The sequence below is a fragment of the Apaloderma vittatum genome, unplaced genomic scaffold (assembly GCF_000703405.1).
Source record: "Apaloderma vittatum isolate BGI_N311 unplaced genomic scaffold, ASM70340v1 scaffold5886, whole genome shotgun sequence".
Lineage (NCBI taxonomy): Eukaryota > Metazoa > Chordata > Aves > Trogoniformes > Trogonidae > Apaloderma > Apaloderma vittatum.
Window position 1 is genome coordinate 30,636 of NW_009719884.1, and position 23,685 is coordinate 54,320.

At 41.9% G+C, this 23,685-nt stretch overlaps 1 protein-coding gene across 1 annotated transcript in view; it reads left to right on the plus strand.

Annotated features, from left to right (window-relative positions):
- Positions 1 to 1,200: 1,200 nt before the first annotated feature.
- Positions 1,201 to 23,685, plus strand: part of SDC2 (syndecan 2) — a 28,019-nt gene continuing 5,534 nt past the window's right edge. The window contains exons 1-3 of the mRNA XM_009870812.1: positions 1,201 to 1,242; positions 5,373 to 5,453; positions 17,644 to 17,755. Of these exons, the coding sequence (XP_009869114.1) occupies positions 1,201 to 1,242; positions 5,373 to 5,453; positions 17,644 to 17,755 (235 nt within the window). The remainder of the gene's footprint in view (positions 1,243 to 5,372; positions 5,454 to 17,643; positions 17,756 to 23,685) is intronic.

The following is a 23,685-nucleotide window of genomic DNA, read 5'->3' on the forward strand; positions in this document are numbered from 1 at the left end:
AGACAGTTTTACTGTTTAAACACTGCTTGGTATTAAACCACTTTTATAGTGAACTGGAAAGGCAGATGTCCATTTAATCTGTTTGGCACCTTCAGCACTGCATAATGTCATGAATGACAGCCTTCTCCAGCAGAAGAGAAACCTTCAGCTGCATGATCCAGTCAAGTAGGCTTGCAAGCAAGGGAAAAGCTTGTTCCTCGTAGTGAGTCTTTTGGTGAACATGAGCTTTAACTTTGAGATGGTGAGGCTGATTATAAATTCATATTAGGATATGATATAACCTAGGGTGTATGTGATACTGTATATCCTGATTATAAATCAATAGCAGGATATTGAGTTGATTTCTCAAGATGATATGTTAGGCGGAGAAGTGGTGTGGAGTAACCTAAACTATCCCTTTATTTGAATCTCATGTATTGATTAAAAAAAGAAATTACAGAAAAAGCAGTTCTACTGCATCCTGTCCCTCAGTGTGCAGACTATATGTACTGAGGTTTTGTGGTCAGAACTTTAAGTGCCACTTTTATACTCTGCTTCAGCAAACGCTGAAGGACTGCGGTTGGCTGCAAGCACTTTCCATTTTTTGTTACCTCTGAATTATGGCCATAGTGATCACAGAGAGTGGAACAGCACAACCCCCTTTTATCTTCCCAAAATGGTGTTTCCGTAAACGAGGCCCCATTGGCCGGTCAGTGCTAGCTGGACTTTCTGCAGAGCTGGCACAAAGCAGGACGGGGAGAAGTGAACGTCCGGCGTGTGTGTGCCCGGGGACAGCTCACTGGAAACTTCTCCTCGGCTTCCTGATGACAAAATGAGGTTAGTTGCTCTGAATGCAAATGGTGTGCTGCTTCGGACCAGCTCTACTGGGAAAGTAATGAAGAAAAATGCCGCATTGTCTGTAAAGGCAGGCTGTGGCTTGCCTGGAGGGTTGTCTTTGGCTCCTTCTTGGCATCATTTGCTGCCAGCCTGAAGCCAGTGGCTGCTGGTGCTGTGGGCAGTGGAGAGGTGGCGCAGACCCTTCCCTCTCCCTCCGTGGCCTGCCGTAGAAGGTGGAGTGACATCCAAAGCAGATTTCAATATTAGACTTGAAGAGCGTGACCTGGTTTTTCTTTTTAAAATTATAAATAGGCTCATGAAGGGCGTGGTGTTGGAGTAGAAAATAAAGAGTGGGTCCTGGCTTTCTGACAGGCTTCGTGGCGGATGGGGCTGTCGGCAGAGCCTCCTGACTCTGCCCTCAACTCGGTAATTGAAAACGAAGATGTTATCCCACAGCTTTGTGCTGTGTTTTGAGGGGTTTATGTCACTTTTTTTGGTGGTGTTCTTCATAACCGTTCATTCTGTGATGCTATGATTTTTTACCCCCTTCAAACTAACTGTAAAATAATGAAATGGAGGGTTGTTAAGCCTTTCGGTTGCGTAACGTGCTGTGTCTGAGCCGTAAGCCACCCGTAATCTGCTCTCCCAGCCTGTTGGAGGCTTCCCCGGGGGACTGCAGCATGCGCCCATGTGTGCGCACACGTAATTAATGGAGGGAGGACGGCCCCTGCCAGCAGCTGGACCGGGGCCTCTGGTCTGTGGGAGCACCCATGCTCAGTCCAGCTATTAAAGCGAGCAGTTTCAGCTCAGAGAACTCTTGGGGTGCCTGTTTATCTCGAGAAGCCAATTTTTCTGCAAGTGAAGCGCAGCTATCTATTTCACTGGGCGAGTATCATTAGTTTTCATGGGATGTGTCCAATATGGACTAATTTTTTTAAAGAAATGAAATGAGCTGATGATTGTGCTTTGTCAAAATGCCAGTAGCTGTTCCATTCTTCTGTCTTTGTTTATCATGTCGTTATGATGTCAAATGAACTTCTGAGTGACTTCTGAAAAGAGACATCAGCTCCTGATGTGAACTGAATGTTCGACAGAAATGTTCTTCACCTTCTTAGTTCTTAAATACTTCCTGGTCGTTATCTTCCTTAATTCCATTTCTGTTCCTGAAAATGGCATATGAAAGTGTATTTCTGGTCTCTTCTGCCTGGTCAAAGCGAGTAAACCAGTGCTGCTTGCCATGCATGATGTACCATGCTGCAGTTGCCTCCTTACAGTTGTCTTCCCCAATGTGCCATAAAAAGCTGCCTCCATTTGTATTATTTGCAGAATTGCATTTATCAACAAGTTCTTGATCTAGTTTTGTCATGAATGATGATCAGAAAACCTGATTTACACACTTCATGCCCTGCCCTGTGAAAAAGGGTTTATTCTTGATCAGAATGTCCAGTCTGGGAAGAACTTAAATATGATATTATTGTGGGATAGAAACCTCGTTACTCTTTCTGCTAAAGCTGCATTACAAGCCCATTCTTCTGTCTAGCTGTGTGGATGCATATGCTAAGATATTGATTCACATCAGATTGCTCTTTTTTGAAACGCAGTCCTTGGACATTGTTTTCTTAGATATACATGTGCAAGTGTGCTAGTAGTGTTGCAAAATTATTCTGTGTTGTCTTGCTGTGGCAGATTTGAGCATCTTGCCGTATAGTTTCCATGAGCAGAATCTTCAAACCTCCCCTCTTTGTCCTCAGATTTTTTTTAAGCCCAGGGAGGTGAGCTGGTTCATGCAAGGTCAGGTCTATTAAGCAGACAACATCCATAACACTTAGGCTGATGAAACCCCTTTGTGCTTGTTCCACTTCTGAATGCCGACTGACCCTTTTACTGAAGCAAACAGAAATGGGAACTAAGAAGCTTTCTAATGCCGTCAGTGCAGCAACCTTTTTATTGCTTGCTGAGAAAAACCTGTGGTTTGAATTAAACTTTTGTTTGTGGTTTGAATTAAACTTTTGTTATAAATCTGAGCATAGCCTTGTAAAACGCAATTGCTCTGGGCATATCTGCAATGAAACCTTAAGAGAATTTGTCCATTTGATTGACGGCTACATGGAGCAGATTATATGCTGTATTTTGAAGCAGAACTGTCGGAAATAAGGTGCTGATATTTGGAATGCATTTGTGCTTTGTCTAGAACAACTCAGGCTTGTCAGATTACTTATCCATTGTGTCCACTATTTTTGCCGACACTTAACCATGTTAAGTGCCATGAAAGTGCAAGTGCTGAATTAGTAAGACACTGCTTGTAAAGGTATTTTTTTTGGTACCTGCAAACTTTACTGAATTGATAACTTGAAAAACGTCTATTCTTCCCATTCACTCTGCAAGGTACAGATTTAAAAAGATAATAGGAGAGTTGATCTAACATCCAGAAATAAAATATCACTAGCAGAGATTCTGTGGACTAAGTTTATATCAACTTAAATCTTTCTGTTACCCTTCTCCCTGGGCAGCTTCCTCTGTATGCCTAGACCCTCAGCTGAAAGTCCAGTTATCAAGTGTGATATAGAAGTTGGTATCAAGTCTAAATCTCCCTGTGCCCGTATGGACTGTCAGTTGAGCACATTTTTAAGTGTGCCCATGGATTAAAACAGGATAGGTCTTGGTAATTCTGATGACACCAAGGAGTAGTACGGGGTCACTGGCCAGACCAGCTTTCAGAATCTGAAATTTCAAAGTAAAAGAACAAGCAAGAGTTGCCTCCTTAAACAGGATCACTCCGTAAATACTTTTGATAAGCAGTAAAACAGAATAAACGTGACTGTGGCTTCTTGGCTGTGGCTATTCATAACTTACAGTCCAAGGAAGATTCGTGTGGTAGCACTGGCCTTCTCAGTTGATAACTCCAGGCACGAGCTTGAAGAAAACCATGAGATTGCTTTTTCATCTGTGCAGACATATATCGGGTTGCAGTTTCCTTTTCCTGCCATGCCACAGCAACATGAGCCTCGAGCTGGAGACCTTTATTTGATAAGGGATTTAAAAATAGGAAGGTATTGGGGTTTTGAGTTTGAAGTTTGAGAAGTTTATCTTCCTTTTTCTTCTTCCTCACCTCCCAAGCCAGGTGATATGTTTCCTTACTCAGTGGGTAAACACATTTGCTAGCTCCTATTGCTCTAACATATACAGGTACAGATACAGATATAGATACACATATAGATACACGTATAGATATAGATATAGATACACACACACACACATATATATGTATATATAGTGCCAACAAGGCAAAAGAAGGTGTGTAAATTAAACAGAATACTTTTAGGTCCAGGAAATATGTGGATTTAGTCTGTTTTTTCTGCTGTATATTCATGTTACTCCTTCTCAGCAGGTGGCTTAGGTGCATAGCCAGATTCCTGGCAGCAAGGCACTGATCTGTAGGATATTAGAAGCGTATCAGGAAAGAGGAGAAAAAAAGAAATAAAAAGGGAGCTTGACAGATCCCTTTCTGGTTTCTGCTTAGTACCTTCACTTTTTGTGCTGTGTTGTAAGCAGTGCTTTAGCAATAATACAGACAAAGACTGACAAAGAGACTTGCTTGCTGGCAGAAAGTTGCTTAAAATAACTTACTGAGGATAAAGAGGCTGCCCAGGTCAATAATGCTGTGAAATCCTTAATGTGTAGCAGCTCCAGGAGGTTTTGTAGGCATATGGATTTTTAAAAGCTTTAGACCATTGATAAGGCAGTAAAGATTGTAGCGTGCTGCTAACCTTGTATTGATGATGCTGGGACAGTTTTATGAAGATTTGGAGTTTGGCTAAAGAAATACTGAAGTCTTTGTTCCCTTCAGCAGAACTCTAATTTAAAGTATGAATGCTAGAAAGAAAGAGTTATTCTTTGTTAACATGGATATCTAATATCTTTAAGAGTCTTTGTTGGATTTTACTCTTCAGTCAGATCTATGACTGTTAAAAATGCTGTCAAACAACTTACCTGGCTTGCTTTCTTTTAAAATTAAGCAAACCTCATTTATCGAATACAGTGAAATTTATCCCTACCTTCATCATGAGTCTTTCTTTGCATTCGTTTCTAGTTTTATGTAGCGTTATTCTTAAAACATCAGTTGAAGGTGATCAGTAAGAAGCTTATTTCAGCCAGTTTTCATTAAAGGTAGGCACTCATGATAACTGGGAGAGATTATGTTATCTGATCATTGATCCTTCAGTTAAAGCAGAGGCTTTCTTGACCATGCTGTAAACCAAAAAATTGTAATGTGTTAAGGGGGATACCTTACGTAGTTTCAATTGAAACTTCTATTTTGACGGATTTCTGTATGTTCATCTTCAGAGTTATTTGATCCATGTTCTGCCACATCAGCTTGCAAAGTTCATAGGAAGGGAGTAGCACAGGAGAAGGGGGCAGGAATTGAGGTTGTGGTGAGAAGGGGAACGTCTGCAGAAAATCAGATACCAGCCTTTCCACTGCTGGTGGAATAAGATTTATTTTAGTGTACTGTGCAGTTTCAACTTGATGCCTTCTGTGTATGTTTGTGTTTTTAGAGCAGTGACATGTTAGATGGTTCGTCTCAGGAATACGAATGCGTGTTAATTGTTACGGTGCGTGGAAGTGTCTTACAGCAGGTATGGAGGCTCACAGCAGACTGCCTCACCAAGGCTTTGCCTTGTTTTCTCTTGCTGTGCAGCTGATACAGAGTCAGCCAGCTTCAAAACCGTGCGGGGAGAAATTCCTAACAATACAGTTCAAAATCTCTTTATAGTGATCCTGCTTGGTATATCCATCTAGTTTCCAAATGCAGCCCTGGGCTCTATTTGTCTTCAGAAGAAATTGTCCCCTGGGTTCCCTTTCCCACTCCTGCACTTCAAGCCCCAGGGAGCTGCCAGGAAAGTCAAAGACAGAGCGAGGCAGGTGGGTAAATCCTTCCTTCTTGCCTTGGCCCCACCTGGCTAGGAAGTTGGGTGGTGCTGCAGGTAGGGTGCTGTGTGTCCTCCCCCAGCCCAACCTGTCTGTCACCTTTGGCTGGAGAGTCAGACAGGCTTAGGTCGGCACCAGTTCCTTCTCAGTGGTGGAAGGAGGGGAGTCATGCCTGAAGGGCAGCATACCAGACGGAAGACTGCTCCTGAAGCCGCTGAGCCTGTACATGCTGCCATATCTCTGATTTCACTCAACTGCTTTTATAGTAGAGGTTATTAGAGTGATGTTTTATCCCATCTGTAGTAAACTAATTTCTTATCTTTGTACACATCAAAGAACGTATGAACACCAAGCCTTTGTTGCAAAAATTCAGTTAAGTAAGATGGGATCAGAGCACCGAATCCAACGACTTAATCTTGTAGACCAGTGAGGTGAGTGGGAGTTGACACCTGGGAACAGCAATAAAGTCATCTTTGTTGTCTTACTGTTTGGGGATCTGGGATCCAAAGAGGTATCTCACAAGGATATATTTGTCTTTCAATGCTTTCTGTGTTTGCCTTTTCTGTCTGAGAAGACTACTAGTGGAAAGAGTAGCCGTGATAGCATTTATCCTCCTGGCGACAGAGATTATAGCTTCTGGCCTGATGTAACCAAGTTTTGGATTTACCAGTGGTTTTCATGCCAGAGGACAAACTGATTCCCTAGCTCCATGCTTCTCAGCCACCACTCAACAAGTTGGAATGAGTTACCTGAATAAATGAAGTAGCGATTGTTTTCATGGACAGGAGAAAGAAGTAGACATATGTAGCATGTTCTGCTAGCTAATGCAAAGTTCAGATTGACCTGCAGTTCAGTTTGCATTTTGCATTGTTAAACAGTACCAGTTTTGAGAAGAAAATCTTCTCTGTCAACATCCAAAGTAGCATAAAGATGATGATTTGGAGTTTTCTGTTTGTTTGGGTTTTTTTTTTTAAGATATTTGTTTAACGGATGATTCTTTCCTCTTGTGTTGAGTGCACAGCCTGCATATTCTGTTGTAATGAAACTGAGCATTCTTGGTACAGAGGCGTTTCACTTAAGCATACTTAAATCTTATTTGAGCTTAAGTAGAAATCTAGCATACCTGGGATATGAATATGTTACCACCAATACTCATCTCGTTTCTAGAGGGTCCAGGATTCCTCTTCCTTTAGAGCAGTCTATGACCATCTTCTGACATAGGTTGCATGTGTTTGTGGGAGGAACGGAAGTTCCTACAGCTAACTGTTAAAATAGCACATAATTTTAGAAAGATCAGACAGATGTTAGATCTGCCAGTGGCCATTTTTTAACCTGTGGGGGGCTTCAGTAGGACATCACCAAGAGTGCTGGCTGCAGGTGGCAAAGAGAAGTGTCCACTGAGAGATTTGTGGACCCTGTTCAACAAATAAATCTCTAGTGAATAACAGATTATGAACTGAAGAATTGGAGATTGGCTGAAGGAGCTGAGTCTCTTTAGTTTGGAGAAGAGGAGGCTGAGGGGTGACCTCATAAATGTTTATAAATATGTAAGGGGGAGTGTCAGGAGGACGGAGCCAGGCTCTTTTTAGCGACATCCAATGACAGGACAAGGGGCAATGGGTACAAGCTGGAATATAGGAGGTTCTACAAAACTATTAGAAAAAATTTCTTCACTGTGAGAGTGACAGAGCACTGGAACAGGCTGCCCAGGGAGGTTGTGGAGTCTCCTTCTTTGGAGACATTCAAAGCCCACCTGGACGTGTTCCTGTGTGACCTACTGTAGGTGATCCTGCTCTGGCAGGGGGGTTGGACTAGATGATCTTTTGAGGTCCCTTCCAACCCCTGACATTCTGTGATTCTGTGAAATCCACACTCCTTAAGCTGTGAAGTCTGATTCCTCCTCACCTTTGACAAACTTCAGCTGCCATACATAACCTTTCCTAGTAATATTTGATACTTAATGTAACTTTAATAATATTGTCGGTTTATATGTAATTTCCCTGTTATGTGAAAGAGATGTAATTGATTGAGACAGTTTATCGCCAGTTCTTGCTACTAATGACAAAAATATCTTAATTTAAATGATTGCTCCTTAATTGATTCCGAGTTCCTCACATGGGGTTATTTTGTTGAAATCCACAGACTGGAAAGAAATCAATATGGGGCTTTTGAAACTGGTGGAGGTTTGCAGTGCTCCCACTACGATTGATTACAGCTGCTTTTGTATGGCTTTAAAAAGAACAATCTGTATTAAAAACATCATTCTTTGGTATGAGCTCGAACAACTCCAACTAGGTTTCCGTGGGGGCTGCCCTGCAATTTGACCACTTCAAGGGGTTGCAGTAATCACCAGCGGGCCAGGGCAGCGAGGCAGAGGAAAGGCTATTAGGTGGGAAGTTATTGCCATGCATGCCAAAGAGGTTACCCTGGCAGCTTTAATCATTCATCCACATTCTCAAGAGGAGGGAGGAAAATATAAGTGTTAGTTCTTCTGATTGATTAGGGAAAAGGATCAGTAAAACATGAAAGGAGAGGGGAGGTGTGCGTGGAAGAACCACCACGCGTTCGCTTTAAAAGCACTGACTGGGTCAGGTACATGTAGTTATGACCCCTCTACCAAAAGCTACCTGCTTCTCCCATTACTGTCAGACTTGTGACTGGTGATTCAAAGACAGGCTAACCTCTTCATTCAGCATTTTCAAAGAAGCGCATTTAACTTTTGGTCACGGCTGTGCCTTAAATTTAACCTGGCTGCACATGGGCTGCTGTATCCTTATTAGCATTTTGAGCTGTGACAACGATTTGCATGGTGGTTTTGATGCTATTTTTGGTGAAACCAATGGGTGCTTTTTGGAAAACATGCAGAAAATTGCTGTACTAATTGAGATAAATCAATCTGTGATGCACACTGCTGGCTGCTGGCTTCTGATGCTGTATCGCCTGCACGTTGCCCTTTAATGTTTCAGTCTGGAGTAGCGCTTCGGAAGGTGATTCAGCTGTAGCCCTTCTGAAATAGTTTCCTTGTTGTATCTTGCCTATGTCAAAGACAGAGCTGAAGAATAAACTAATTCTGTGCACCCATTGATAGAATAGAATCATACATAGAATCATAGAATAGTTTCAGCTGGAAGAGACTTGCAAGATCATCGAGTCCAGACTTTGTCCCAGCCCTATCAACGATTGCCCCCAGTGAAACATCCACCCGTCTCTTAAACACCTCCAGGGGCGGCGACTCAACCACCTCCCTGGGCAGCCTGTTCCAATGGTTGACTACCCTTTCAGTACAGAAATTCTTCCTCCTATCTAACCTGAACCTCCCCTGGCGCAATTTAAATCCATTTCCCCTCACTCTGTCACTCTCCACTAGGGAGAATAGACCAACCTCTGCCTCTCTACAACCTCCCTTCAGGTAGTTGTCGAGAACGATGACGTCTCCCCTCAATCTCCTCCAGGCTAAACAGCCTCAGATCCCTCAGCCTTTCCTCATATGACTTATGTTCTAAGCCCTTTACCAGCTTGGTAGCCCTCCTCTGTACCCTCTCCAGCACCTCAATGTCCCTCTTGTAGTGAGGGCATGAAGGCTGAAAGTGCTTGGAATTTTTGATTTTGGGATTCCTGGAAAAACTTTGCTATTAAACTTCTGCTTTGTCATGGGAAACAAGTATTGCTGTGTACTATACCTGAACTGTTGAGCAGTCTTGAGGTTTTTAAGATAGAGGATACAACTTAACTGCAGTGTTCAATTCTGGGTTTCGCATACAAGGAAAGATCTGTCGGTGCAGAGTCAGGGAATGGGTATAATGCCAAATCAGAGGGCTCATGTAAACAGCACAGCAGTCCTGTTTACCTGGGTTGATGTATCAGATTTGCCCTGCCCCTCAGTCATTCCTAAGTAACCATTTTTAAGTTTGAGTAAGTTTATTTAGCCAATGGATGAGGAAGGTCCATCTAACCACACAGCTTCCTATCTATAGGTCTGGGGAAGGACCGACAGGGCTGGTTCCCTCCTCAGCATGGGATTTAAACATTAGCTGCTATAGAACCCCAGGGAACTTTCATTGCTGGAGAAAGAAAACAAAACGCTGCGGTTTCATATGCTGTCATCCAGGATCCGGCTTTTACTTCCTGAGTTGTGACATGAGGCTGTGGGATGTCTTCTGAGGAGACTCTGCTCAAGCAAAGAATTTCTTTTCACGGTGTCAGAGATCCACAGACGTAAAAGTATGTTCAATCAGATTCTGCAGACCTGAATGAAGGTGTAGGTATGTTCTTCAGAGTAGATGATGAAGGCATCTTTTGTAGAGGCGAGACCCAACTACGGCCTCGTTCAGCTTGCAGTACTTTATTACTGCTTCATGTGGGCTTGAGCCTAGCTGAATAGCCTAGGAGGCCTGTTGGGGATCTCTTTTTGTTCATTTACTAAATACCTGTTGTAGCGGGAGAGCATGGAGCAAGTTGTTTGATCTGTCCTTCATAACAAGCTGTACCGTTGGTGCTTGTAAGGATGGAAAGCTCTGAGTGTTGCTGCTGTGCTTACTCGCCTCCCTCCTGTATCCTTCGTACAGCAGCCTCTGTCCCACCCTGGGCAACACAGTTTCTGGATGAGGGATTAGACTAGTAGACTGAAGTTTGGTCTCTACGTGCATCTAGTAGATAAGTGATGCACAACTGGAAATCAGACTGTGGAAAGAAATGGAAAGACAGAAGCGTTTTCCATTGGAATTTACCTCAAAAAGGCCATAACTTTAGAGAATGTTTATCTTTTGTCCTTAAGGCAGGACAAACCTCAGCTCCTGAGCTCTTGGCAGACCAAGGATCCACTAGACAGATCTGTGAGCCTTTATAATGTAAAGAAAAACATTTTCAGTTAAGCTTGAAGAAGTTCTCCTGTTACCGTTTTAAGTTCTGTTATCACATAATGTACCATATGGCATGTAATTACACATTAAAGAGTATTTCTAAAGGCAGAGATGATTGTTCGTGAACAGGCACGAGTTTCTATGGCTTTGTGAAGACTGTGAACTTAAATCTATCAGCCATAGCTCTGTAATTTCTTTGGTGCGTGGCTGTAAGTAGCTGACGTGGTGGTGGCTTGGGGTCTCCTTACCCTAGAGGGACTCTGCCTTGAAGCATTTCCCTGCGAGCACCATGGATGTGGTGTATTTTCTTTAGTGGGAGCCATCACATCGACTGCTGAAATGCCTGACACAGGCAAGAGTTGCTTCATTAATGCCGTCCCTGTCAAATACGCCTCTGTTTTGGTAATTAGTCTGGCATAACATACTGTGCACATCTTAAAAGCTAGCATATTTTGACTCTTGGCTCTGACATGAGGCAATCTCTGTAAATCAGCTCTTTCGGTAGACTCCTCTATTGTTAAATGCTAGTGGTAGTAGAAGCAGTTTGCAGCACTTGTGTTTATTTTGGGCTCTTCGCCTTCCCTCGGCAGCCACGAGCGGTCAAACCCTTTCTTTATCTGCCATGAGAGATTGTAGGCCTAAAGCTACAGTTTTGTGCAGCATCAGGAAGTTCTTCTGCATGAGGTACAAGGAGCGTGAATAATCTTTCTGGCATGTGCTCCAGTTGCGGTAGCGGCTCTACACTGCACCAGACAGGGTCTCAGCCGGCCGCGCCGCTGCTGGCACCGGTGCTGTCCCCATGGGCAAACACTCGACTTACAACACTAGTAGAGACACCCGTACAGAACCGATTTACTCTTTTGTCATTACCTGAAGAAGGGTAGCAAACGTCCTCTGAGATTTTAAAAATAGCTTTGAAAACGAGCTCTCCTGAATGAGTTGTAGTGATCAAAGCTTGTTATTTAACAGGCCAAAGCCAGCGGTGGGGGAGGTGGTGGCTTTTGCAAATTCAGTCCAGGCAGTTCCCATCATGAGGCTGGTTTTCACACTGGGCACGTGGTTGAGCAGGAGGACTAGCACGGGAAAGGCCTTAGGGAGCGCTTGGAGGGTTTTAAGCCGTTCTGAGGTAAAACTGGGAGGTGGTTTTTGTCACTGGTAACCGTGTCAAAATGATTTGGGGAAATGAACAATGCAGATGTTGGCTTCTGTATGAAACCCTTGCTCTCAAACTTGGAACCTGGGGCCTGTTGTTATGGAAAGGATATTTTTGCTGTGATCACAGTTACCCAGGTGGTGGTGCAGGGCAGGTTTCCTGAGGTCGGTAACCCACTCCACTAGCATTGTCATTGTGCAGGCTGTATGGTTTCGCCAAGGAAGAAAATGGAGAGTCCTTAGAGTGCTGGTCTTAAATTTTGTCACTACTTATTAGTGTCTTATTTCTCAAACTATCCCACAACTGCCCACCGCTGTGCCTCCTCCTGCCACTTCTGCTGAAGACTTCACCACAGTTGACACAGTGCACCAAGGTGGGGTTTGCTGGGAAGAGTTTGGCCTGCAAGTCCTTAAAAGTGGCCACCACCACCTCGAGAGGAAATAACAGGGACTACTTCCCTCCTTTTCTTCTGGGCCCAGCTGTAGGGCATATGAATGAGAGGAAAGAAGGGCTTCTGTAGTAGGACAATTAATGGTAAACATGTTTTGTAACATAAAATCCTCCTTCAAAATTACAGGCTCATATCAGGGTACACATGGGCAGTATAGGGGTGTGCAGGCTGAAGGAGGTCAGTGAGTGCTGTCAGAGCCAGCAGAAGCTTGTCTCGGAACCAGTAACATCATGAGAAATGGAGGGTGGACACTTTTTTGGTTAGCATGTTTCTCTGGGAAAACCTGTACTTTGAGGTGTAAATCTGATTTTCGAGTTTTGTGCTCTAAGTTTTTTTTGTTTAAGATCAGGATTCTTATTCCTGGACAAGATTTATGAAGTCTTAATGGAACCGTTTCACCAGTGAAATAGCTTTCCTGGTGTGATGAGGGAAAGCAAAGAAATGGCGAGCAGTGATGGGAAGACATCCGCCAGTTTAAGCTCAGCAGTGCTGAGGTCTGTTTGGACTAACTCCTGTTGGGTGGCAGGTCATAGTTTCTTCAGCAGGAAGCCTAGAGGGAAATACAGCTTCTCCTTCACACAACTTCCTTTTCTCCAGCCTTCAATGGGAGTCTCTGCAATGGCTCTTGGGTTTTAGACGAATGCATTCAAGTAGTTAGTTTTCCAAAAATGTAGTATATGTCAAGAATACATCACTTCAGTGCTAAACATGCTTTTATACAAGCACTAATAGAGCAGCACTGTCTGTTAATAGAAGAGGAAAATCTGTTTTCTTTCTCCTTCTTTACATGTAAGATCTCTGCCTAATCAACAGCTGTAATGCTTACAAAGTTTCAGAGCCTTCTGGCTTACGTATTTGGGATATAACATCACTTTTTTAAAATGTTAGTCCCTGGTTCTGCGCATACTAAACATGTTACATCTGAAAGACTTCCATCTGCAGAAGAAAGGCAACGTACCATTAATAACCCAGCTGCAAGCCTCAAATTCTCTGTCCCATGCATATACACCAAAAGGCAAAAACCAGAAATTTGAATGCATCTGTAAGTAATAAAACGTTTCCTTCCATATGTCAGTTACTCATCGCTCTTCCATCTGAGTTTCAAACAGCCACGACAGCCATGCGAGACATAACTTCTTTGCTGCTCCTCACACTAGCTTTCTTGGCTTCACCCACATGGCGTCAAAGTCTTTAATGTCTTACTTCTAATTCATCCCGACGTAATGGGAGGACTGACTGTCATAGCAGCACTGGAGAAAGGAAGAGCTATGACAGGGCACTTTGTACTTCTTTTTTCAATGAGATGTGCCATCCTTTCCCAACCCTCCTATTGTCTGAAGTTTGTTTTAAATTTTTTGCCATTGTAATTTTGATGAAAGATCTGTGCCTTTCATGAGATGATGAGTCAGAAAAAGCTTTTTTGCTTTGTTTCCTCTCTCAGTGTCAGAATGAGTTTGATTTTTTTTTTTAAATATGTCCTGGATGATCTAAATTTATTACATTTAAAATTATTTAAAACGTAAGCTTTAGTAAAATAAAGACTGAGATTTCAAATTCAACATGTAACCGGTAGGAGAATATCTTTTATCTAGTACTTAATGGATGCTAATCTACATGACATCCGTGAGATTTAGATTTATGCCAGTGTAGTCAATAACCAGACAGGAATCAGTGATCATTGGCATGTAGCATGTGAAGTATTTAGGTCATAGGATTTTGCAGCATTATATTCTTGGAATAAAAATGTAAGTGGGATAACAATGATGGACGAGAATGCAATCTCTGTTGAGAGGTAATGAGCGGTTTTTGTGGCTTCAGGGCCAGATTAAAGGACCGATAATAGAGACATCCTTGCCTGGTGTTCCTGCCGTTTTAATAGATCTGAAAATAAGGCTGTTACATAAAAGTGACATGAAGGCCCTCATTTCAACTGTTAGCCATAGGAAATAATCCTTTAAATATTTGGCCTTTAAAATAACTACAGCTAGATTTATGAAGTTAGAATTTGCAAACTTTTACATTTTCCTCCTAAGAATGTTGAAGTGCTAGTACAGACCTTTCTCTGCCCAAGCCTACTGAGAAGAGACTTGTTTTTCCAACTTATCTTTTGTGAACACCCTGGAATTAGCCCACGAACCCCCATGGATTCCTAGCTGACAAGCAAGAAAACATTTCTAGAGCAAATATTAAATCCATTTTATTTTTACACAGCATAAAATTGCAAAGCATGTCCTCAGTGCATGATACTCACTTATCACCATGAAGCATTCTTTTATTTTCATTAACCATCTCTCATTTTCCTAAGCTTTATCTTCACAGAGTTATTTTTAATGGCTATGCATTTTTTTTTGTTAACTTTTAGGCTTTTCCCTTTATTCTTAACCTGAAGGCAGTTTTCTTTTCAAGTGGTCTAAGGCAGCTGCCTGCTTCTAAGCAGCTGGGAATAGAGGTGCACGCTGTGGGTGTAGAGAGGGTGCCCTCATTCCAAGTTCAGTAACAACCTTGCAAAGAGAGTCTGTTTTAGGGCACAGTGCAATGCATTTATCTACTCAAAAGCCTCAAGGGACTCTGGTCAGAGAAGCTGCAGAGGTCAGATGGATCTTCACATCTAATCTGAAGGCACTTGGGGTTCACTGTACCATTCATTTCTCCCTACAGTAAATATGGTACTGGACTAGGTTTCTCATTCTAATAGGGTAGTGCCATTCACAACACTAGATCTTAAATAATGATTCACATTGTATTCTTTGCATCCCCAAAATAAATTACAATGGATGCTCAAATTGCTGCTGAAAACTACTCAGGCTTTTCTTCTATTTCTGTTTTCAGCTCGTTTAGATCTTGAGAACATCTCAGAGTAGCTAGAAATGTAAGATTTTGGCAGCTGAAATGCCATAATTCACTGAAAGAAAGGGAGTGAATATGATGGTGGGGAGCCTGGCTGATCAGGCGCTTGCAGCTTGGGCTGGATTGGGTTAGCTGCTCAGCTGTCTCACAAAAAATAAATCTTCAGAAGAACTGTCAGGGATCACTTCGGCCTTCTCTGAGTCCTTTGAGGCTGAAAAGAGCAAGAAAACAGAATCGTTTGTTAGCGTGGGTTTATTTTTTTTATGGTGAGGTAGGTTTTCATTTAGTTTTTGAATTCTACTGAGTTTGGTTCTGATGCAGAGAAGAAGTGGGAGATGGCCTAGGGAATAAATTGATTGGTAAGTTCATTTTTTTATTCAGCACTAAAAGTTCTGGACATGGATGTTCTCATGCTAGTTTTCATTCATTCACATTTGCAAACTCGGGCTGTTTCTCAGCTGTTGCCAAATGCCATTGGTAATTTCCGTTGCTAGGAAGTTTTTCCAGATAGGTCTTGAAATTTTTTTTTCCCAGCTTGGTGTTGGGTAACGTTTACTACCTCTGATACCTTTTGAATATTGTAGGCTTTTTCTACAGCCATCTGCATTTCCTTTTAAGTATGTTCTGTTTTTTCCTGTCCAATATTGAGGGGTGGGCTGTTTTGTACAGCAGTTGTGGCTGAAGTAAAATGGGGTGAAGTGACTTGGTCCATTGTGGCAGCCTGATCAACAGCTGGATATTTGTCCCATGACAGGGAGTTGTCTTCCTATACGGAAGCAGTCTCAGCTGTGTCTTAATTACAATACCATCTATACACCTACCAACGTAATTCAGGCCTTCCTTTGGAGACATCTTTTAAAGGAATTAAGTCACTTGATGGTGACCAGACATCATCTTGAATTTCTGCTTTGGACAGCAGCCAGTTCCAAGCAGACCGTGTGAACCAGCAGCAGCAGATGAGAGCAAGCTGTTTGTAAACCTGTCTTAAAGCCAGGGCTTTCTTTTCCCCCACATATCCCACAGGTAAAAGACTAGGCTTTGACCAAGTACCGTGTTGTTTTTCTTTTCCTCAGTAGAAGAAAAAAAGGATAATGTGGTTTAAGTTCAGAACTTTTCAGAGAAGTCTTAGTTAGCCCCAGTGCAAAGGTCTTTTTACTGTGAAATACTCTGATAGTCAGGATGGCTTCTCTGCTTTCCACGAAGAATCATTTTTTGTTGTAGATCAAACTGAAGAGCAGTTTCCTGCGACAAAGAAGCTTAGAACAAGAATCCGTTGCCAAAAAACACCTGGAAAAAAAGTCACAAATGTCTTCATCAATATTTTTTAGACCTCTGGGAAAAAATTTGCCTCCAAAAGTAAGATGTGGGCCTTTGCATACAGAAGTTGTCGCTGTTACAGTTTGGTACCCCTTTAGGAAAGCTTCAGTGAATGTTGGATAGAATAAAATGGGCAATTAATGTTGTGCAGTAGCAAGCAAGGTGGAAATCCTTGAGACACAGAGCAGCAGGTTGGGGCACTTACGTGAGATACAGAACAGATGCATTTTGGTATAGCATTTTGGTATTTCACTTCTTGACTTAAAACTCCGTTTGCAATTGTCACACTCTTTGCAACAAGTCGTGACAAATGGATGTTTGCAGAAATGGTGGTAAAAGTAGTAGTAGTAGTAGTAGTAGTAGTAGCAGCAAATAGCTTCTCAGTCATTACAGATACATGGCTCCCATAACGAAGTTCAGACTCTGTTGAGAAAGCACAAGCTGCTGTGGAGGAAGACAATTTCTGGTGTTTCAAAGCCTGAATTGTCAGTCTAAAAGGATGACTGATACTTTGTTCTACTACCAGCTCATTTTAGCAGGATCTCTCTTTGGTGGGGAAATACCTGTAGACCTAAAAATGGGGTGAAAGACGCCAACTTTTTAGCCTATTGAAGCTACAGCTAAATTTTGGGAGAGATGCATTCCTTTAGGAATTGGAGCATTGCCTGTCCAGAATTTTGGAAATACGCTGTCTGATCTGCCTGGTATTGTTATAATGCTTAACCAACAGCACTGTCTTGGAAACGTTTGTATTCCATAGTCTCAGCTGTTGGTTCTAACTTGTAAGGAGTTTCATGAGGTTTGGCTAGATCTCTGAGATGGTTTTTGATTCGTGCTGTTGTTCTTCCAGTTTGAGATCAAATGACAGACTTCATGTGACAGCCTATAGATTTGTATATCTGAGATCCTGATAGAGGGCTTCAGCCCTGGGATTTGCTTCTTTCGTACTGGAGAAACTATGCAGAGCATATTACAAATCCTAGTTATTCATTCATGCGTTTAATGAGATGAAGTGTGATTTGAAGGCGGCTTGCTTCCTAAAGATTGGGTGGTTTCTTAGTTTTTTCATTGTGCAGCCTTGGATTTTTTTTTATGCTATTAATTGTACAAACTTCTTTAACGTCTTACATGAATGCATTGCATAAACTGGAAGTATAAACTATTCACTGTGCCGTTGTGGACTTCGGAAATAGGAGTGAAGATTAAGAGTCTGCTGTGCTAGAGCATAGAGCTGTTATCTTTTTAACCATTCCCTCTTATCTGTTTTCCAGAGAGCAGATTTGACCTCTGATAAGGATTTATACCTTGACAACAGCTCTGTTGAAGAAGCATCGGGCGTCTATCCAATTGATGATGATGATTATTCTTCTGGGTCAGGTTCAGGTGAGACAACATGTCACAATTTGATTTTAAAAAGTTTAAGAAATAATGCAATCATTTGAGGAAAAGCTGTACAGTTTTCTTTTATAAGCTGGAGATGATACTTTCAATGAGTATCATGAATGCTTGGCTCTCTATTTACAGAACACTGAGCACCCCTGCGGGCTGGGTTTTAAATATTAACTTTTTGCCTTTTCTCTTACTCCTCAGTTGCATCATTTCACTGTGTTATTTTTCTCTCTACTGTCTCTCTGCTTTCCCTCCGGTTTCCTCTCCGGAGTTGAGAAATCAGGATTAGAGAAGGCTTAGTTCTCCCATGGCATAATGCTAATTTAGCAGTCTGTAAGAAAACATAGCAGCAGCAATCTTGTTTTCTCTTACATGCATTCAGGTTCACGTAAACATGGTGTCCATTCCTTTTTTGTTGTTGTTCTCTTAAATTTAGAAGTCTAGATACTGCCAAAAACTTGAGTTTTCTCTGAGGTAATTACATCTATATAGTGAATAAAGAAATTCTTAAACACAGCATACTGAGTTCTCAGACTTAAACACTCATTAGAGGCATGTAGCTAGCTCGTCATTTTTCAGAAGACTGTCAGTGAAACCTCATTAATCATTTCTCTTAGAAAGCCTCTTTGTCGAGTATCTTCTAGACTAGCTGGGAGGCTGCAGCCATTAAAAGTTAAGTGCAGAATTTTGTGGTAGTTCTGGGAGAGAAATTTCCTTATTGTTTTGAGTATTTGCTGAGCTGATGTGGAAATCCCATTTATTTTCCAAGTGTGTTACTTATTTGTTTGTTATTACACTTTTTGTAATCTGTTTTTTGATGTTTATGCATGCTTGTGGATTTTTAAAGGATGAGCCCTTCTTGTAGCACCTTGCCTTTGTTTACTTTCTAAGCCACAGCTGAGATTTTTTTTTGATAGATTTTTGTTTTTCCTTTCTTTTGGTAGTTTAAAGATACATTAAAATGAAATCTGCAGAGGTCTGATTATGTTGCCAGACACATCCAGACCTGTGGTCACTGGTACCTGGGTGACGCCCTGTGTTTTAGGAGTCTTTCCTACAAGAAAACAGGAAGAATCTTGCCGTAGACTGAGACTAGCTGGATGTCCCTCCAGAGAGCTCGTGTGACAGTACTGAAATCTAATACTTTGGAACAAAGGAAGAACTCTTAAGTTCAAATAATCTTCCAAGCAATCCTTGGGCCCAGTTTTATTTACTTAAGAAAAAATCCCCAGAGGGAAGCAAATTAGCATCCCCTCCACCCTACTCATCCTGTACTTCCTGCTATCTCTGTTTTATGAAGTAGAAAATGTCCTGCAGATGTACCAATGATCAATTTTCCTTATATGATATTGAATGTGTCTCTTTATACTTGATACTAAGTGACGAGGTGTTCCTAGCAGGAAGAGTCTTCCCACTCAAGAGTGGTTTTCTTGCTATGTAATTCCACTCCAAGCAAACAGATCCAAGATGACAACACACTGACTCCTTGCCTTGGTATGAAAATAGTTGGCTGCCACCAGGCCTATGGAGATAAACAGGAATTGTCAGGACCACCATTAATGCCCTTGCAGGTCTGCAAGCAGCATTAATGTGGACGAATGTCACTATAAGCATGACACGTTTCAAACTAGAAATTGGCTGAGGGCTTTTTGTAAAGAGAAAAAAAAGGTGATGGTGTTGTGGGGTTTTTTTGTCTTTTCTTTCCTCTTGTAGCCTTTTTAGTCTTCGTGTACATTCGCTGCTGTTGTGCATTTGCCCGAGTGTTCTGTCTGTATCCATTGGTCAACAGTTCCCGAAGGAGCCATGCCTGCTTCTTGAGTGTCCTGTATCAACGGCAGAAAGTCCGTAGTGAATTTGTTAGTCCATTGTTTCCTTCCTGCAGTCTCCATCTCCGAGGATATGTCTCAGTCTGTCATCGCTTTTTTTGTGTTGGTGTTTCTATACAGCATAATAATAAATGAGTAAAAACAGTTTTCCTGCCTATATATATCTTGAAATGCTTTTATAACTACTGTTACTTTTTCCTCTGGTGTAAAAGATCTTAACAGACCCTTGGTCTTGCAGGTACCTGGAAGTACCTGCTAAGCAGCATGGCTTTCCTTATATTAAGGAAAGCTACCTTCTCTATCAGACTTATCTACAAGTTCTTTGGAAAACTGTCTGGTTCTTGCTTCTGCACTTAAGTTACTCCTGGTAGACAAGTCTCTGCAATACATGTATCCGAATCCTGTGCAGATGTTTCCTTCTCCTTCTTCTCTTCCCCACTCTAATATTTCTCAGTCAACAGCAGCTGGAGTTGAGAAGGTTAGCTCAGGATGAACTTGGCTCTAGACTGACATCATAACTGGGAAGAGTTCTTGAAGGAAAATTATGGTGTTATGGGTTAGACCTCCTCCAAGAAACGCAAAAGCAGATCTGCATTAGCTCATCACCTAACGGCAAGCCAAAGTTGCACTCTGAGGCCAGACAGCAGTTCAGGAGTCCAGTGGCAGTGTGACGTGGTGGTGGGTGATGGCTGGTGGCACGGCCAGGTGGCACCTGTGGTTCTTCGTGGAGGCACAAGCTGGTGAGAGGTGCAGAGAAGGAGCCGGCACACGAGCTGTGGCTGATGCTGGATGCTCCTGGCCCCAGTGGCAGTGTGCCTGGCAGGCACTCCAGGTGGGGTAACACACCCTCTCCTCTGGTGTGCTTTGCCTTCCAAGGTGCAGGCAGCATGCCAGGTATTTATTTTCCATTTCCTAAGGTCCCACTCATATGTGCCTTTTGAACTGGCTCGGAGCAAGACCTTCTTCTGTCCACCTGCTACACCAGCCCCATGCACTCTTCATGCCATTGACTGCCTGGTTGTCCAGGCCCTTTATTGTTAAAATCTACTGTCATCCAATTTGAAAGCGTGATTTTGGACAGAGTCTTACATTTCACTGTAGTTAGGATTCTTCCTTTTATTCTTTCTTCAAGTTTTTTGGGGTTTTTTCCTCTCCTCAGGACAGAATTACAAGAGATACAACATCCTTAAACTGCCTCCATTTGTTTCAGCCACAGTTCCTTGATAGGGCACTAGTATTATGTTTACATTGCCATCTCTGGCTGCCTAACCCTGTGTTGATTAAGGGTTGCGTTTTGGCCTTTTCTTGTGAATGGGAGTGAAATAAGTCAGCTAAAACCATGTCCTTCTGCTGTGTGTCACAGTGATGATAGAAATGGAAGGTGTGGAAGAGATGGTGGGTATTTGTGTGTCCACCTCATGACAAGTTTGCTTGTGGCAGAGTTACTCCAAGAGCGCAGTGTGCAGCAGCAAAGAAATACGATGCCAAAAAATAGGGTGACATGATTCTATTTGTTTGGTAGGAAGAGTTAATCACTTGCTACTTTGCAAGTAAGAGTGCTAACTACTGTGGGCTTTTTGTAGCATACAATGATTTAATCTGGCACAGTCTTGATTTCCTAACAAGTTTTCTTAAGTACCAAAAGTGTAATGGAGCATTTGCATTCCGGTCATCCAAGGGGCAGCTGATAGACACATCACTGAGGGCTATATTAGATCTTTCCAATACTACAACCCAATCTAGAGCTATTTTGACCATGGTGAAGACAGCAGTTGGGCACTCTGAAGAAGCTACAGTGAATAAAATGTGGTGCTTGATGGTCAAGAGCTCTGAGCTCTTTACCACAGAGATGGCTATAGGTTTAATTACGGCAGGGTTTTTGTGGTGCCCTTACTAAGAGGGCAGCATCTACCTGTAGAGGGTATCAAGGTAGTTAGTACCCAGAAACATCACCCAGAAGCCTTCTAAAGGGGCATGATGTTTTCAAAAGGAAGGAATAAACTCTTATACTCCAAATATTTAACAGTGTCCCTCTTTCCAGCCTGATTGGAAATGATGCTTATGACACTCTGTTGGTTTTTTACTTTCCTCTCTTATTTGGATTCAGGGAGGGGAGTGCTTCTCTTTTTTTACATTTTAGGGAACATGATATTTTCTATAATGATATTGCTATGTTCTGGAGAGCATTAGGGTGGTTTTTTGATCCTTCAGTCCTATCTGCAGGTAATTCTAAGAAAACTGCTATGTGTTTAGTAAAAGAAATGCCTTCCTCTTGTTTATACCTACTCCATTCCAAACAGAGACCTGTCTAGATAAAGCTAATTAGAAAGCAGGAGCCATAGCGATACGTCTGAGCCAGTACCTGAGTCAAGCCTAAACGACAGGTGCCCCGGTGTTTTGGCAGACTGTCAGGATTCCCCTGAGACCATACGGAGGAGGAGTTGGGTACCCTTGGTACAAATCTGGCAACTAGTCCAGGAGTTACATTAGTCACCCAGTCGTTGAGAGACTGGAGATCTGCATCCTCTGTAGCCAGAGAGGTTCAGACCTGTAATGCTCAGCATTTTATCTGGCAGACACAACTATGGCCTGAAGCAAAGGTGGCATTTGAGGATTTGGAGGAGCCGTCGTGAGTAAATGGGACTTACATTTCATAAAAAGAAGAAAATAAAGTTCTATGTGCTCTCAGTGTGTTTCATCACATCTCTAATCTGATCATCAATTTTAATTTCCTTGACTGTGAAAGTCTTGTGTAATTTGGAGGAACTTTGGAAAGTAAAGCAGCCTGAGCTATCCTTTGGACCCTTAAAGGAAACTCTTGAGGCAAAGCAAGAGAAAATTTCCTCTTGGATCCCTTTCCTCACCTCTGTTTTGAAGCAGGATGTTGGTTTTTTGGAGTAGCATTTCAGGAAGATACCTGCTTCTTGTTGTGAGGTCTTTATTCTGGAAGATTGCACTCTAATTTTGGTATCTCTGATGGTATTTCCAGTTTTATTCTGTGCCAGTAGCTTTAATATAGTATATTTTTTAATGATTCCAAACTTTCTTTTCTACAGTACAGAAGTTGTTTTAGTTGTTGTCTTGTTAACGCCCTTCCTTTCAATGCAAATGCATATAGTTCTTGACTGTGAGTTCAAAACTTCACTATTGCGCTTGTATTTTTTAGCCTGTTTTCTTTCTCTACAAAAATAAGATAAAAAAATCAGTTTGGAATGAGTGAGTCACACTGTTCTGTTTTAATAGGAAATTTTTTTATTTGTTAGGAATTACTTTTAAGCACATTTGCTGGATTTATTACCCAATAGTTACCGAGGTAACCAGTGTCTGTAATGAGCAGAACACATTGAGAATCATAAGGAATGGTCCAAGAATAGGTTGATTCTTTTCCTCTTTCAGGTCTTGCAATAATTTAGTCTTTTGTCTGCATCTTCTTCCTTCAGTATCACTGAAGGATATTTATTAGACATGTCCGTTATCTTATTCTAAAGGAGTCTTCATACTCCAGCAGGGAGGAAATTAAATTTAATTAAATTTAAAGTCATCTTTAGGGAATTTTCTGTCCTCTATTTCAAAAGAAAAAGGCTTCTGAATTATGTGGAGTTTAAAAACATGTGAATTCCTATTGACTGAAACACAAAGTAATAGCAGCCTTCCTGTGGATAGAAACTACTTTTTTTTTTAAAGTGTTTGAGGGTTTAACAGATTTGCTGCAGAGGAGAGATTTTGTTGTGAAGCAGCATGTTACAGAGAAAAACTGTTCAGTTTGTGTAGTTTAAGTCAAGTCAGGATCAAAGAAGATTTTTGATTGATTTATTTATGATACGTAATTAACTGGCAATCATTCAACTATAGTTTTGGGCTCTATAGCAGCAACACAGCAGATAACCACAATACCAGACAAAACGGTGATACACAACTACAAATTTCCAGTGTTCCTGTAACCCATGTAACTGGTGACTCGAGGGCCTGATGAGTGTAACTGATCCCAGTATGTGCCACAGGCACACAGAGAGTTGTGTGTGCACACCCCCCCCATCCCTCTCGCAGGTGTGGGGTATGCAGGCCCCGCTCTCCTGAGTGTGCAGGGGCCCGGTCCCG